The sequence below is a fragment of the Barbus barbus genome, assembly GCF_936440315.1.
Source record: "Barbus barbus genome assembly, chromosome: 10".
NCBI classification, from domain to species: domain Eukaryota; kingdom Metazoa; phylum Chordata; class Actinopteri; order Cypriniformes; family Cyprinidae; genus Barbus; species Barbus barbus.
This window is the reverse complement of record NC_136738.1, coordinates 8,941,999-8,956,808: the sequence shown is the minus strand read 5'-3', so window position 1 is coordinate 8,956,808 and position 14,810 is coordinate 8,941,999. Positions and strand designations below refer to the sequence as shown.

Below are 14,810 nucleotides of genomic sequence, written 5' to 3'. Positions count from 1 at the left end.
TTTGTCCTTCTGTAGATTTCTCCATCATGATTATGGAGCTCAACTAGAGTGACCATCAGGTTCTTCGTCACCACTCTAACCAAAGCCCTTCTCCATCAATTGCTCAGTTTGGCCAGGAGGCCAGTTCTAAGAAGAATCCTGGTTGTTTCAAACTTCTTCCATTAAGGGTAACAGAGACTACATGCTTCTGTGACCCTTCAATGAAGCAGAATTATTTTTCTTCCTCAGATGTGTGGCTTGACGCAAATCTGTTTCTGAGCTCTACAGACTGTTATTTTGACCACAGGGCTTGGTTTTTGCTCTGATATGCATTATGAGCTGTTGGACCTTTTATTAAGACGCGTGCCTTTCCAAATCATACCCATTCAATTGAATTTGCCACAGGTTACCTTCACTCAAAGTCTAGTAACACCTACAAGCAATATGAATGCTCCTGAGATAAATTCCAACTGTCCCAGATAAGGGTATGAGTACTTATGCAATGGAATCATTTAAGTTTTTTATTTTTAATAAATTTGCAAAAGATGTTTTTTTTGTTGTTGTTGCTTTACCATTATAGTGTATGGAGTGTAGATGTGGAAAAAAGTAATTTAAAGCAGTTTAACATAAGACAGCAACATAAAACATGAAAAAAAAAAAAAAAAAAAAAATGAAGGGGTATGAATACTTTCGCAAGGCATATAGGCCTATAAATAAAATTTACTTTTTAAAATTTACAGTTCTGAATGCTTTCGTTGTTTATACTGGGACAAAAACATGTCTTACAGATATAGATAAAACAGTATTTTTTTCATTGCAGTTTATTTAAGCTGAAATATTAAATGTGAAAAAAATCTAAATATATCGTTTCTGATAAGTCTACCATTATTTTTTTAATTATCCCAAGGACCATTACATATTCAGTACTTTTTAAATAACATTTCCACAAAACGTGTATCCATAAATGTGTTTTGTTATCAGTGCTGGGTAGTAACTGATTATATTAAATTTTAATTAAACAATCAGATTCCAAAAATTAAATACTTGTAATTAGATTATAATGTGTTTAATTCTCATAATCAGACTACAATTACTTTTTTAAATACATATTATTTATACAATGGAAATAAAATCCTCTGCATCTTCAGCGGCTCAGATGTCGGGAGTAAATGACGACTGCTAGGTTCATTATTACATCCAACAACAAAACACCTCAATCGCTTAATTGACGTTCTTGTCTTCCCCTGCACTGGAGTCGACACAATGGCGGACAGCTCTCAGCTCACTCATGGCGGGTCTAAGGTAAGACGGTCTTGTCAATCAACTATCAACTAATCTAAAGAAGAACTACGTCATTCTGACAGGAATCTCAGAACAGCCTGATTTGAGAAAGAGGATTTAAAAAAAACACTGGGTGGATTTTTATCATTATAGGGTGGATGTGTACACACACTTCCAACACACATTTATGTTCAAACAACACATAAAGTGAATTTTGCATCCGATGACCCCTTAAAAAAAAAAAAAAAACAGTAATGTCTAAGCATTCAAAGTGAGCCAAAATAAAAAGATATTTCTAATTACAATACATACACATGTATTTAAGGCTACACTAATGCCGGTTTATGTCAGATTAGAAACAGTTCTCTTCCAAATACATCCATGAGAGCACATCCTACTAACCTTCAGTCTGTCACTGTCCAGGTTGAGGAGCTGCTGTCCATCAATGGCCTGTGTGCTGAACTCAGGTGTGTACTGATCCATGTTCATACCCATCAGCCAATGACACACTTGCTGGGACGTCCAGTCAGAGACAGGACGGTTCTGCCAGTGATACTCCTTCCCTCCAGAACAAGGCTCCTCATCCAGAATCTAATACACACACAAATCAGCCAGGTGAATCTCATGGTCCTAAACAGGCATCATTTTATTTAATGCACCTACTTTTTGGTTACTGTAGAATATATGAATGTGGGATGATTTCTGTGCACAGAAGATGGAGTGAATGTTACCTCACACAACATCAAGCATGCATGTAATCCTCTCGGTCATGCAAAACAAACACTACTGTGATCAGCCACATGAAAACACCATCAGCACACACATGCATACTTCACACTAAAAATAACTACAACACAGGAATGACACGAGTGAAGAGCGGGTGGCACGAGACCATACTTGACCTTCCAGGCGGCCTGTTTATGGCAGCAAACGCGTGCAAATGAACGGCGGTGAGAGCATCATGTCTGATCTGCACTCACCTCGCTGGAGGAGAAGGTTAATGTATGAGAGCGGCCTGACAGGTTGGGCTCCACCACCAGCCCAGAAAGATCGGAAGCAGGACTGCTGGGGTTCGAATCATCTAGCACTGACAAACTCTGGAATGGGCACAGAGAGCAGGATTTGTTATCCGAACACAAGGATTGGGGAGCTTCAGCTCTTTAAACCAAAAGAATGAGCTTCAGAGAAAAGAACTTGTCAGCAAGTGTAACATCATCAACAGTCCTTCAAAATGACTACTGGAAGTGTCAGACCGATACACTGACCAGACTGATTAATCAACAAACATTTGGGTAAAATTTTGGGTAAAAAAAAGTAGACATGATCTGTTTTCACATATTTTGAGTTATAAGAAATCTTCATTATTTAAAAGTATTGATACTGGATATTGACACAGATTTTATGAATCAGTTTGATTCTGATTCACAAGCTCTTGATTCCATCTGATTTTGATCTCGATTTGATCTTGATTAATTTATAAACAGCATCAGCTACAGTACATGTAAATTTAGAAGAATAGTTAATCCAAAAATGAAAGTGGTCATTTACTCACCCTCATGACATTCGAAACATGTATGAGTTTCATTCTAATGTTGAACACAAAAAGTTCTGTCATGACAACTCTCGGCGCGATTGGTATGGTAATGTACATGACAATGTTAATGTTTTTGGTCTTGGCAGAATAGATCTGCTACGCTGCTGCAGAGCAAGTCCCGAGACTTGCTACTGCCAATACATCCACAACATGCTGCTGTGAGCATGTAAGAAATACTGCTGCTGCAAATATAACATACATGAAATAACCCCCTATAGCATACATGAATAGGGCTGCAACAAGTGATTATTTCACTGATTAATCAGTAGACTTTGATGGATTATTCAGCTTTTGCAATTAGTTAAAATATTAAGTTATACATATTCTAACATAAAGGTCACTTCAACTTTATAAAAGTTATATTATGTAATATGTAATTACAATTATTATACAATTAATTGATTGGTAACACTTTACAATAAGGTTCATTAGTTAACGTGAACTAAGAATGAACAATACTTGAACACCATTTGTTAATCTTAGTTAATGTTAATTTCAGCATTTACTAATGCATTTCTAAAAATCATGTGTTTTTAACATTGGTAAAATGCACTGAACTAACATGAACAAACAATTAACAACTGTTTTTTATTAATTAACATTAACAAAGATTAATTCATTGATGTTAATTCATTAACTAATGTTAACAAATGATAACTTATTGTAAAGTGTTACCAATTCATTATACAAATAGATGTATTTGGCACACAAAATGAGATGCCAGACAGAAACACTCTCTCACCATTTAATTAGCTACATGAAAAAGTAACTGAATGACACATCTTGCACATTCTGCCTAACATCTCCTTTTGCAAGTCATATAGATAAGAAAGAAAATAAAGGTAAGTGATAAGACGCTTTGGATAGACTATTTTATTCACAACATAATGTCTTAAAATACCTTATAGGGTTATGATAACCAAAACAGTCCTGAGATAGATCAAGCTTTGATCTCTGTAAACCAAACTCTCTCTTTAATTAATTTTTTTCCCCACTAATACAAATATTTTATCATTAGCTAGCTCCACACTGGAGAGCTGCTTTATAACAGAAAATCAAGTTGTAATTCTAACTGAAAGTGACACTGGCTCTGGTTTTTCATGTTTAATACCGTAAAGCTCCTTGATTTAAGGCTATCTATTGCATAAAGTACTATATAAATAAACATGATGTGACCGGACTTTACTGGAGTAACGTTACGAACTGCAGAGCTCATGCAAACACACACATCGTTGCAATCAGATGTATTATTAACTGCTGCTTTCACACTGCTGTCAGTTTTTGTTGTTTATTTCGTTACTGAGAGAAAAGCGCGCAATATATATATTTACATAATCAAAGTTCGGATGCACATTCTCTGAAGTGCTGTGTGTGTCGTCTTCTCTTAAAAGGCATCCAGGAGGGCTGAACTACACACTTGCGCTACAGCGCCACACTGGTCAAACCGCAGTATTGCAGGCTCTTACATTAAGTCTAACGACTACTCGACAAAAATATTTGTTGACAATTTTTTTTTTTATTGTCGACGTTGTCGATAATGTCGACTAATCGTTGCAGCCCTATACATGAATCACCTCGTAGCAGATCTATACAGGTGGAGCTGGGGAAGGTGGGGGATTTCTGAAGCATGCTGCAAAACTGCTACAACAAGCAATAATCATATATTTGGAATGTTGACCAGAGAGCTCATTGGCTACCGATATAGGAGAGAACCAATCAGCTGTGCCATGTGATAATGATGTCATTAGGTCAGATTGAGTTAGACCTATCGGAATGCCCCATCTAGAGTTTCATGCCAGAACTCTGTATATATTCTGAAGAACCAAACAGTTGTCAGACCCCACTGACTTCCATAGTAGGGGAAGTCAATAGGGACCATCAACTGTTTGATTACCAGCATTCTTCAAAATATATTATTTTATGTTCAACATAGGAAAGAAATTCATACAGGTTTAAAACAAAATGAGGGTGAGTAAATGACAAAAATTTAATTTTTGGGTGAACTATTCCTTTCAGGAATACAATCTCTCAACCAAAAATGTTCTAAAAGCGCTAAAGCTTACAGGAAAACATGTCAGTTGGTTGTCAGGTTAAAATTAACAAGTCCAAACTATAAAATTCAACTGCTATTTATTTTTAGACAATTAACACTCAAATAAAACAGAGTTGCTGGTTCATCAAAATGAAGATCAATTAAAATAGTGTAATCAATTAATCTATTAATATTGCATTACATTGAGTATTTATAACTCATATCGGATGACCACCACCTACCTACAGCTACTTTTTAGCGACAACTACAACATACTGTAACAGCACAAGACAGAGCAATATACTAAATCCAACCCAATCTCACATGAAAACGCAACTATTTTATGAGGTGGAGATTTCTTATGAATTTGTATGATGTATGATTTTTATTAGGGGTGTAACGGTACACGTATTCGTACTGAAAATTTTTGGTAAGGGGTTTTTCGGTTCGGCATGAATGTGAACAAATCAGAGATTTTAAAAAATAAAAATTTTTTTTTTCAGGAAATTCAAACAATAAATGCCTTTGTGATGCGACAGATCGCCATATAAATGCCTCAGTTCAGATTGCAAGTGAGCGTAACCATCCCTTCCTCTTAAAACTACTAGTTTTAATGTGAAATAAACATGAATGAACATCCCATGCCTCATGTAATTGCTCAATCAGTGTTTTAACTGTGGAAAGACATCAATAAAACAGCTTTGTAAACAAAAATGTAGCATATCATTTACCTCAGACAAGTCAGTGTCCAAGTCTATAAAGAACATTTCACAAAATATTAAGACTATATACTTTATATTTTACTTTACCTGTTAGTGATGTCTTAATTATTTAACGTACGTTTAATAAATAAATCTGTTATGAAACAAGTTATGACAGCCACTGTGTAAATGATTATAGGCCTAGTTCAACAAAAAAATAGCAATTGTATCATTTAGAAGTTAATTTAAAAACTGCATTATGTGCAATTACCATGTTTGCATACAATTTAAGTTATAAAATATATTTAAAAATAAATAATTAAATTTAAGTTTAATTGCAACCTTATAGTAATGTAAAAGGACTCCCTATAGTTTAGAAGAAGCTGAGGCAGATTTTTATCCCTAGGAAAATTTGAATTGTATCTGAATTTATTTAAAGAAAGAGCAATTTGTTCAGTAAAAAACTGTTTAACGTATATAAAAAAAGTTATTTTGTTTAGTTTTTCCACCTGCTGTACCATACCGAACCGTGACGTCAAAACTGAGGTACGTACTGAACCATCATATTTGTGTACCGTTACACCCCTAATTTTTACTAAAAAAGCAAGCATGAAGGTCCACCCATAAACACAACCATCCCTGGGGCGCGAGTAGATTGTACAAAAACATACAAATGAGATAACAGTTATGTAAAATAGTTATGAATTTCCATGAGACTGTGTTGACTAAACCAGATAAGCAGTGTAATGCATCTACATGTTGATTTGACAGTAAAAGCCTGTATTTGAAGGCTGAAAAAATAATCACTTAAAAGAGTGTGTACAAATCAAATCTGAATAAATCAGAAGCAGCATCATGCATCTAGTGCATTGCATTCAACAAACACACACACACTAATGTGTTTCTATATTAAAGCTCGACAGATGAGGTTTGATATTTAGCAAGAATTTCACTACATTTCTAAATCAAATTTGACATCTATGAGCGCTTATAAGACAAAACATACTGTACCAAATCTAAGGAGCGACTGAACAGAGACGACCAGGAGAGGTTTGTCTGTTCGGGAAAAGGGGTCAATAATATGACATCACATCACTGTCCCAAACCTTTACCAAACATGCTTCAGCTGGAGCTGATGAAACGGAGAGGGATCAAAGAGCTGCTGAATTCATTTTCTGACACATGGACTGAGTCTGTTTGGCTCAAGTTGGATGAAATATCACATCCATATGGCTGCAGGCTTCGACCCATTTCGATGCTGCTTCCTCCTTGGCAACTCACAATTACAAACAAACTAAAGCAAGTCCAGCTGGATGCCAGATATTTGTTGTTTATTATTTAGTTTTGTCGTGTGTTTGGCAGAAAGCTGGTTTGTTCTCCCATTCATTTAACTAGAAATGATCAGCACTAGATAAGAAGTTCATATGCACACCGTTCAAAACTTTGGGATCAGTAAGATTTTTTTTGGAAGAAATTAATACTTTTATTTAGCAAGGATGCATTAAATTGATCAAAAGTGATAGTAAATACTTTTACATTATTATCCAAACATTTATATTTCAAATAAATGCAGCATATTAGAATGATTTTTGAAGAATCATGTGACACTGAAATTCAGCTGTCATCACAGGAATAAATTACAATTTAAAATAAATCAAAATATAATAATAATAATAATAATATAATAAAAGTTAAAAAAAATTTAATTCTAATATTAACTTCTAATGTGTTACAATATTACTGTTTCTACTGTATTTGTGATCAAATGAATGCCAGCCTTGGTAAACATAAGAGACTTATAAGAGACTTAAAAAATCTTGCCAACCCCAAACATGTACACTACTTTTATTTTTTAATGAATACAATATAATTGGGTGTCCCTTTACTTTTTTTTTTTTTTTTTTTAAGAGTCCATGCTTTTACTGTGAGAAGCACTGAACTATTATCTAACATTAATTTAGAATGAATACCATCAAGTTTTAAGCATATCTAATATCTTAATTTGATCCTTTTTGTTTGATGTTTGTGCTTGTTTAATGTTTTAATAACCAAAAGAAAGAGAAAATCAACTCATATAATACCGTATATACCGTATGTGTGGAAAGTGCCAAATATTTATATTATTTAGCCCTAGAACTGCAAGGGTCAAGATATTAAGAGTAATATAAATAACAAGATGATAATGTCAAAATTCACATTCCACATCTTAAGATAAGTGTTTTATAAATAAAGTTGTTATCATACAAAAAAGTTCATTCATGGCCATTATGTTTTGAAGATCTATAATAGATCTGGACTAGTTTTAATCTATGCAAGAGAATCAATCCCCGAGCAGAAGTGCTCTGAGAGAGTAGTAGTTGTCACCTTCTTTTTGGAGTTGTGGCTGTATTCGCTGGCGTCTGCACTGGTGTGTGGGAGACTGCTGGATGAGGACGATGGCTCTCTGTCTCTCTCTTTGTCTTTCTCTCCAAACCAGGAGAAGGGCATGCAGGTGGGGATGGAGGTCACGGACTCTGAAGGGGAGACTCGGACCCCTGACTCCTCCAGTAACTCTGCTGAACCCCTACAACATAACACACTGAAACATGAGGAGAGAACATACAAGCTTTGTGTTGTAGAAGTATTTTACCAGGCTTAGATACTCCAATGGCAACTTTTTTATTTGTTTAGCTGGACCTTGATGCACATGACTTTAACTAATCTATGACACAGCTTGCCTTCAACTTTTGCTTGCAAAAAACAACAAGTAAATAGGAAAAAAAACACAGGAGGACATATGTGGTTTCTAACAGAGGACCAGATTGTAAAAGAAGAGCTTTCACATTGACAAGTAACGACCAAATGTATTAGGATCCACATCAACAGTTGAAGTGTAAAATTGTCCTCAGTGTGTGTGTTTGTGTACCCGGTATTCCCTATGTTATGGGGGATCAAATGTACCCAAAAGTCAGGGTCTGAAATTAATGGGGGCGTGTAGCAAAAATGCCAACAAAATGAACAGAAAAGCCCCACAAATTCAATATAAAGTAGCAAAAATTGTCCCTGGACAATTAAACAATAGATTGCGGCTGTTGCAATCTATTAAAAAAAAAGAAATGTGAAAATGAATGAAAAGTGTCTATTCGCAGAATTATATTTTGATACACGCACACACAGCAACAGACTGCTTTTTATGCATAGTTTTCTTTGCAGCGTTGAGCCACATAACCCATCACACGCATTTCCGTTGAGATTAGGAATGCAATGGCCAATCAGAGACGCTTAGATTAGTCATCGCTGAGTTATTGTTATGTTGTAGATACGATGTAAATAAAACATTCATTTCGTAACTTCAGTGATTAGAACGAAAGTTTTTGCCAGATTATATGAGCCATTTCCCAAAATTTCCGCAGACACAAAACCCAAATACGTTTTTACATGTATTCTATTAATCGACATTAATAATAAGTACAATATCAAGAGCAACATTATTTTTGTAATGTTTTTTGTAATGTGTGTTGTAATGTAATGTGTGTTGTAATTTTTGTAATGTGTGTTGTCTACCTGCTGTCCAGTGACGCCCTCGCAGCTTCTTTGCTTAGTTTTTTCCCCTTTCCTCCTGATTTCCTTAAACCACTATCAGAAACAGTCAGACAAATGCATTAAATACAACAACACAATCCTTAATGAACTTACAACAAGAACAAAACAAAAGTTCACTGTAAACCATTAAGTGAAATTGTAAAATGCTATGGAGAAAGGTGTGGAATTCTGCTCTTACCCAAAGTCTGGGAATCTTCTTTTAGATTTTCCAGCTGCGTCATTAGACTCATCTGAAATAAATAAAAGAATTGTATTAAAATACAAAAACAGACAAACATTTAATTTCCAGGCTAACATGGATTGATAAGCACTTAATTTTCTATTGATCATGGCAGCAGTGGGGGGTATAAAACAAATTAAGCAGCAAAACTATATTCAAGATTGACAAAGTTTATTGTAAAAAGCTCCATTCTCCTGGGATCCTAAATCCAGCTTGTTACCTTTAACCTCTTTGCCCTTGCCTTTGGACTCTCTCTTCTTTACATTCCGCAGGAAGCTGGAGGGGGAGGAGTCTTTAGGAGAGGAGAGGGCGGGGCCTTGAGGATCCCTCTGCACTGATTGGCTGCTGCTTGTAATAGAACCTTCATCCTTCTGGTGGTTAGCAGGAGAAGATATGACAACCGGCAGGGACAAACTCTCCTGGATTGATCTCCTACGAGGCAGTGGAGACTCGGGACTCACAGACGGACTCTCATCATCACCCTGAGTTCAAAAACAACGTTATTGTTCAAAACTGACGCATTTTATTTTTCACAGCAGTCATGAATTTCTTGAGCTCTGCGTGACCTGTGTGCTTCTTGCTGGCGAGCTGAGCGTCTCTTTGAGTTTACTGCGGGACGGTGGCTGCCGTTTGGATCTCTGAGCCAGCTGGGCCTTTGCACGATGGACGCTGGTGTCCAAACGCTCCGTCTCAGGAACCACCTCACTCCAGTCTGCTCCTGGAGAGCAATGTATGCTTAACTGACTGAGAGATCCTTTGAAAGCTCTCCAACTGCATGAATTACTGCTCATGTTCAAATTGGTCAAGTGAATTCGCTGTAGTCACAGCTTCTTCTGACTTCTATGTGAACAGTGTTTCATTTATCTCTATGCAACTGGCAATGGATAATGGACCATCTGGAGACTTAACTACCTGCTTTCTCTCAGGCCTACTCAAAAATTAGCTATGTTAGCTTACTTCAGACCATGTTTTATTGGTTAATTTTGTTCGCCGTTGTTGGTTTTAGTAAGAGTGGTATTTTGTATATTTTCTTGTGCTGCTGGGTTTAGTTTTTGCATCTGAAGAAACAGCATCAGTAAACACTGTTGCATAATAATACTGTTGTAGAAGAAACCGTATTATTGATTAATGTGGTAAGATATGTACAAGCAGTTATTAAAATAAGATGCATGCTTGGAGCAGGGATGCTTTTTCTCACAGACATGATGTAATGCAAAAAAAAAAATTAAAAATCTTGTCAGTAACCCTATAAATATATCAATAAAAACACCAGCCTAGTGTTTTAAAACATGACTACCCTAGGATAATGACCAATTAAGAAATGCAACCAGTTAATTCAGGATTAAAATGACCCTGGACTATTTTATATGTGAAAAGTCAACTGCATTTAGCATATTGCTTAGCATAATTATGCATATATTTCATGTTGCTGTTCCTCTCTGCAGCAGTTTTTGTATTTCTATGACTGAGCCCAACTGGTTTTCGCATCTTATAACTTCAGTCTGCATATAAAATCATGCAGGCTCAGCATGATATTACTATCAATTAATCCTGCTTGGATTTAGACAGCCATTAAGAAGCACTGTGATCTTTAACTCACCCAGCAGAATTGAATCTGCAGACTTGCTGCCCGACAGTGGAGACTCATGATGACCGCTGCCAGATTCAAGATTTGCCAGCTACACAAATTGATAGGTAGGAATCAGAGAACATGAAAGCTTTATGTGCGAGTTCATTTCTGCTGCCGCTGACAAGCGAAGTGTGTTCTCACCCTGCGCTGCAGATCCTCTATCTGAGTTTTATACTTGGCCTCTCTCTCCTCCAGAGTTATCCGTAAGTCCTCCTCCCTCTGCTCATACTCAGTCTCTCTGCCACACACACACACACACACACACACACACATACACGCACAGCCAATCAGAATGTTTGTTTCTAATTTCTGCAATGTTATGTTTAGATATGCAAATGATACATTATCTCACATTTTGCATACATTTCCAGAACAAAAATTTGAACACGGCATAAAGTGAAGTTCAAAATTCTGGTTTCATTTTGTTGACATATTGGAGGTAAATGTTTTTTTTTGTTTGTTTTTATTATAGGGATTATTGGCGATCTCTTTTATCACTCCATAAATCAGAAAATACTGTCAATTTGTCAATGGTGTTTTAGGAATAAAATGTTAGAGAAATCAGGTAAATATTATATGAAGACACTCCTATAAAAACACTCAGAATACAGATAATAAAACTGTAATGCTACAAAAGTGGATCAGTGCAATTTTAAGATTCACTCATTTTAAGAAAATAACCTTTAAAGATGTGTATTATAATTAAAATCTCTGGAGACGAATTAAAGAAAAAATTAAATATGTATTTGTATTTGTCTGAAAGAAGATATGCTATGGAAGCAAAATAGCCCAAAATCTTAAAACTGGCCAGTTCATGACAAAACAGTGGATTTTGCATGTAGTGTCTTGCTGTAAGTGACATTTAAGCCCCGTTTTAAATGGTTAGTTGACTGTATAGGATTCTCACTCTCATGCCATTTAAAATCTGTATAACTTTGTACTGTGAAACTGAGAAGGAAATTTGAAGAACACAATACTGTGAAAACATACTTTGACTAGGGGCTGCCACAAAGGACAAACATTGCTATTAATGCTCCAAAAACCCCAAGTTCATGCAAATCACACACTAAATACAGAGAGTTTTGAAGTTATTACAATTAAGACATCGCATGATGATCACAAAGCAGTTCAACTTTATACTACTGGAAAGGTTAGTGCTGATGTCACCACTCACTTCTGCTGATAGTCCTTGAGCAGTTTCTTGGCTTTGCTGTATTTTTTATCCAGAGCTTCATATTGGCTCTGCGTGTCATTGAGCTGTTCGTTGATGCTTTTACAGAGAGCCTGAGCCTCCAGCCAGTTCTTCTCCATCTGAGCGATTCTCTCAGAGTTCTCCTGAACGCTCCTCTCTAACTGAGCTTCCCTCGCCTCCCACGCCGCACGCTCCTCTGACGACTCTCTCAACTGCAACAGCAACAAAACCTTATCAATTAAAACACACTGCTGTATGTTTGATAAAAATGGATAAGATGGTTCATAAGTCCGTACTCTCTCTTTCAGTTCATCCACTTCAGCTTCTGCAATGGTGTGTTTTATCTGGAGCTAAAAATAATACAGAACATATACAAAATTAAGAAATCGTTAATGGCAATCTATTAAAAATAAGTGAAAAGCACCAAAAGTCTTTTACCTCTTTAAACCTGAACGTTAGTTTAGCAGTGTCCATGTTTGACGGCAGGAACACTTCCTCGCTCTCGGGCAGATCGTACACTTCCACATTCCTCCTGCCAAAACTCGAACCAAGGATGCCATCCTCTCCGCCTTCCTCCTCATCCTCGTAGTGCTCGTCCTGTCATGACATCAGAGACACAGACATGATGTAACGCACAAAACAAGAAACAGCCAGTCCAAAAATAGAGCAAAGTTGAGAAATAAGTTATGCATTAACAAAGTAACCCAAGTATAATGAAAATTGTGAAAACCGCGAGTGAAACATTAACATTTCAGAATTCAAAAGCTTAACATACCTGCACGGGTACCAAAAACACAGTGGTTCAACACAGGTATAAACCCCACTACGATTTTGAATAGACTCTCAAATCTGTTTCCTCATTCAGCATGATGGATTTTTACATATTTTTGCATACTTGTGAACATTCAACAAAGACGTTCTGGCTAAAAAAAAGTCTGAAGGCGTTTCTTTAACTTCAGCCAAATTAGAAAATCTTTGGCAAAATGTTGCAGGAGAAAAAGGTACATTTTCAATAGGGCAGCAATGCATAAAGCACAGCGCACACACAAGTCATTTTCAAACAAATTTGCTTTCTGCTGGTCAACACAGCAATTTCCCATGGAAAATTCTGGACCTGTGTTTTACTATTGAAATGACTGGATTAAAACCTTAAAACCTTCTGACAATCAAAGATCCAAATAAACCTAAAAAGGTATGTCTGGACCGAGTTGGCAAGGTTTGACTAGTCCAGTTAGCCCCTGCTGGTAGATGTCATAACTAAACCAAAGCATGTTTCTTTACAGAAATCATCAGTTAGGGTAAAGCACTAACTGATGAAGCAAGCAAATTATAATAAATGCAAATGCAAATAAAAATCTAAATAAATATAATTATAATAAATGCACTGAGTCTTTGGGAACTATGAATTAAAATGCACAGGAACAAACTAAATCTTACTGATATTGAGCAACAAAGTAGAGTAAGTAAATAAATAAATAAAAATATCACTCCAACAGTGCTGGGTAGTAAGTGATTACATGTAATCTGGACTGTGTATTCAGATTCCAAATATATAGTACTTATAAAGAGATTAGATTACTTTTTAAAATACTTCAGATAATAATCAGATTAGTTAGATTACTTTTGTATGGATTACATGATTACAAATTGCATTACACAATGGCAGTATATTGTTCTTAATTTATTGACTCTCCCTAATTCTTCTTTATTATAACATGTATGAGATGAATAATTACGCAAGTTACTTAACACTGCCAATGTATAATATTTAAAACATGAAAGACTTTGACTATGTCTTTGGTGGTTTCATGTTTAGTTATGTTTGTTCATGTAACTCAGGGATTCCTACCCTTTTTTCAGTAAAACCCCATTGATATAAAATATTAACTTGAAGTCCCCGTGATTTAAAGTTAATATTTCAATAATTTAACAAATGTAAAATATTGATGTTGGTTAATCATCATATATATATATATATTATTATTTTTTTTATTAATCTATAAACAAGTTAGGTTCAAAGTAGTCTCAGCCTCAGACATCACGCATACGGCACACTTTTCTGGAAACACTTCAGGAATGTCGAAGTCGTCATCTGATTGGTTGAATTAAACCGAATTTCCATAAGTGTCGCATTTATTTTCGACCCGCCGGGAAAAAGATGCCGTGTCGCCAAACCCCTCACGAAAGAAGAAAGCCGTCGTGTTTACAAATGTGACGACGAATGCTTATCAGGGTCAATAAACATTGGATTTTTTGCGGCATAGAATCTTGAAAATACATCCAAGAGTTTCACACACCGGTTTGTTATTGTGGCGACATTTCCACGCCCTGAAACGTGACGCTAAACGAAATTAACTGTGATTGGTTGTTTGACATGTCGGTCAAACGGCCTCATGGCCAATGAAAGCTACGATACATTCCAGACCTTCAGCCGTCAGTCTGAGGTCTGGCTACGCGAGACTAGGTTAAAAGTAATCTAAAAGTAATCCAAAAGAATACATGAGTAATCTAGAGTACATTACTGACTCCAATTTTCATTGTGTTATTTGTAATGAGTAACAGACTACATTTTGAAGGTAACATACCCAGCACTGCACTC

At 36.0% G+C, this 14,810-nt stretch overlaps 1 protein-coding gene across 1 annotated transcript in view; it reads right to left on the bottom strand.

Moving 5' to 3' along the window:
- The window catches only part of LOC306876432 (neurabin-1-like), a 53,025-nt gene that overhangs the window by 3,294 nt on the left and 34,921 nt on the right, over window positions 1–14,810 (bottom strand). The window contains exons 7-18 of the mRNA XM_079427587.1: window positions 12,650–12,808; window positions 12,508–12,561; window positions 12,194–12,423; window positions 11,161–11,257; window positions 10,990–11,068; window positions 9,956–10,107; window positions 9,610–9,871; window positions 9,348–9,399; window positions 9,131–9,202; window positions 7,952–8,150; window positions 2,241–2,357; window positions 1,663–1,851 (exon numbers count right to left, since the gene is read on the bottom strand). Coding sequence (XP_079283713.1) covers window positions 1,663–1,851; window positions 2,241–2,357; window positions 7,952–8,150; window positions 9,131–9,202; window positions 9,348–9,399; window positions 9,610–9,871; window positions 9,956–10,107; window positions 10,990–11,068; window positions 11,161–11,257; window positions 12,194–12,423; window positions 12,508–12,561; window positions 12,650–12,808 — 1,662 coding nt within the window. The remainder of the gene's footprint in view (window positions 1–1,662; window positions 1,852–2,240; window positions 2,358–7,951; window positions 8,151–9,130; window positions 9,203–9,347; window positions 9,400–9,609; window positions 9,872–9,955; window positions 10,108–10,989; window positions 11,069–11,160; window positions 11,258–12,193; window positions 12,424–12,507; window positions 12,562–12,649; window positions 12,809–14,810) is intronic.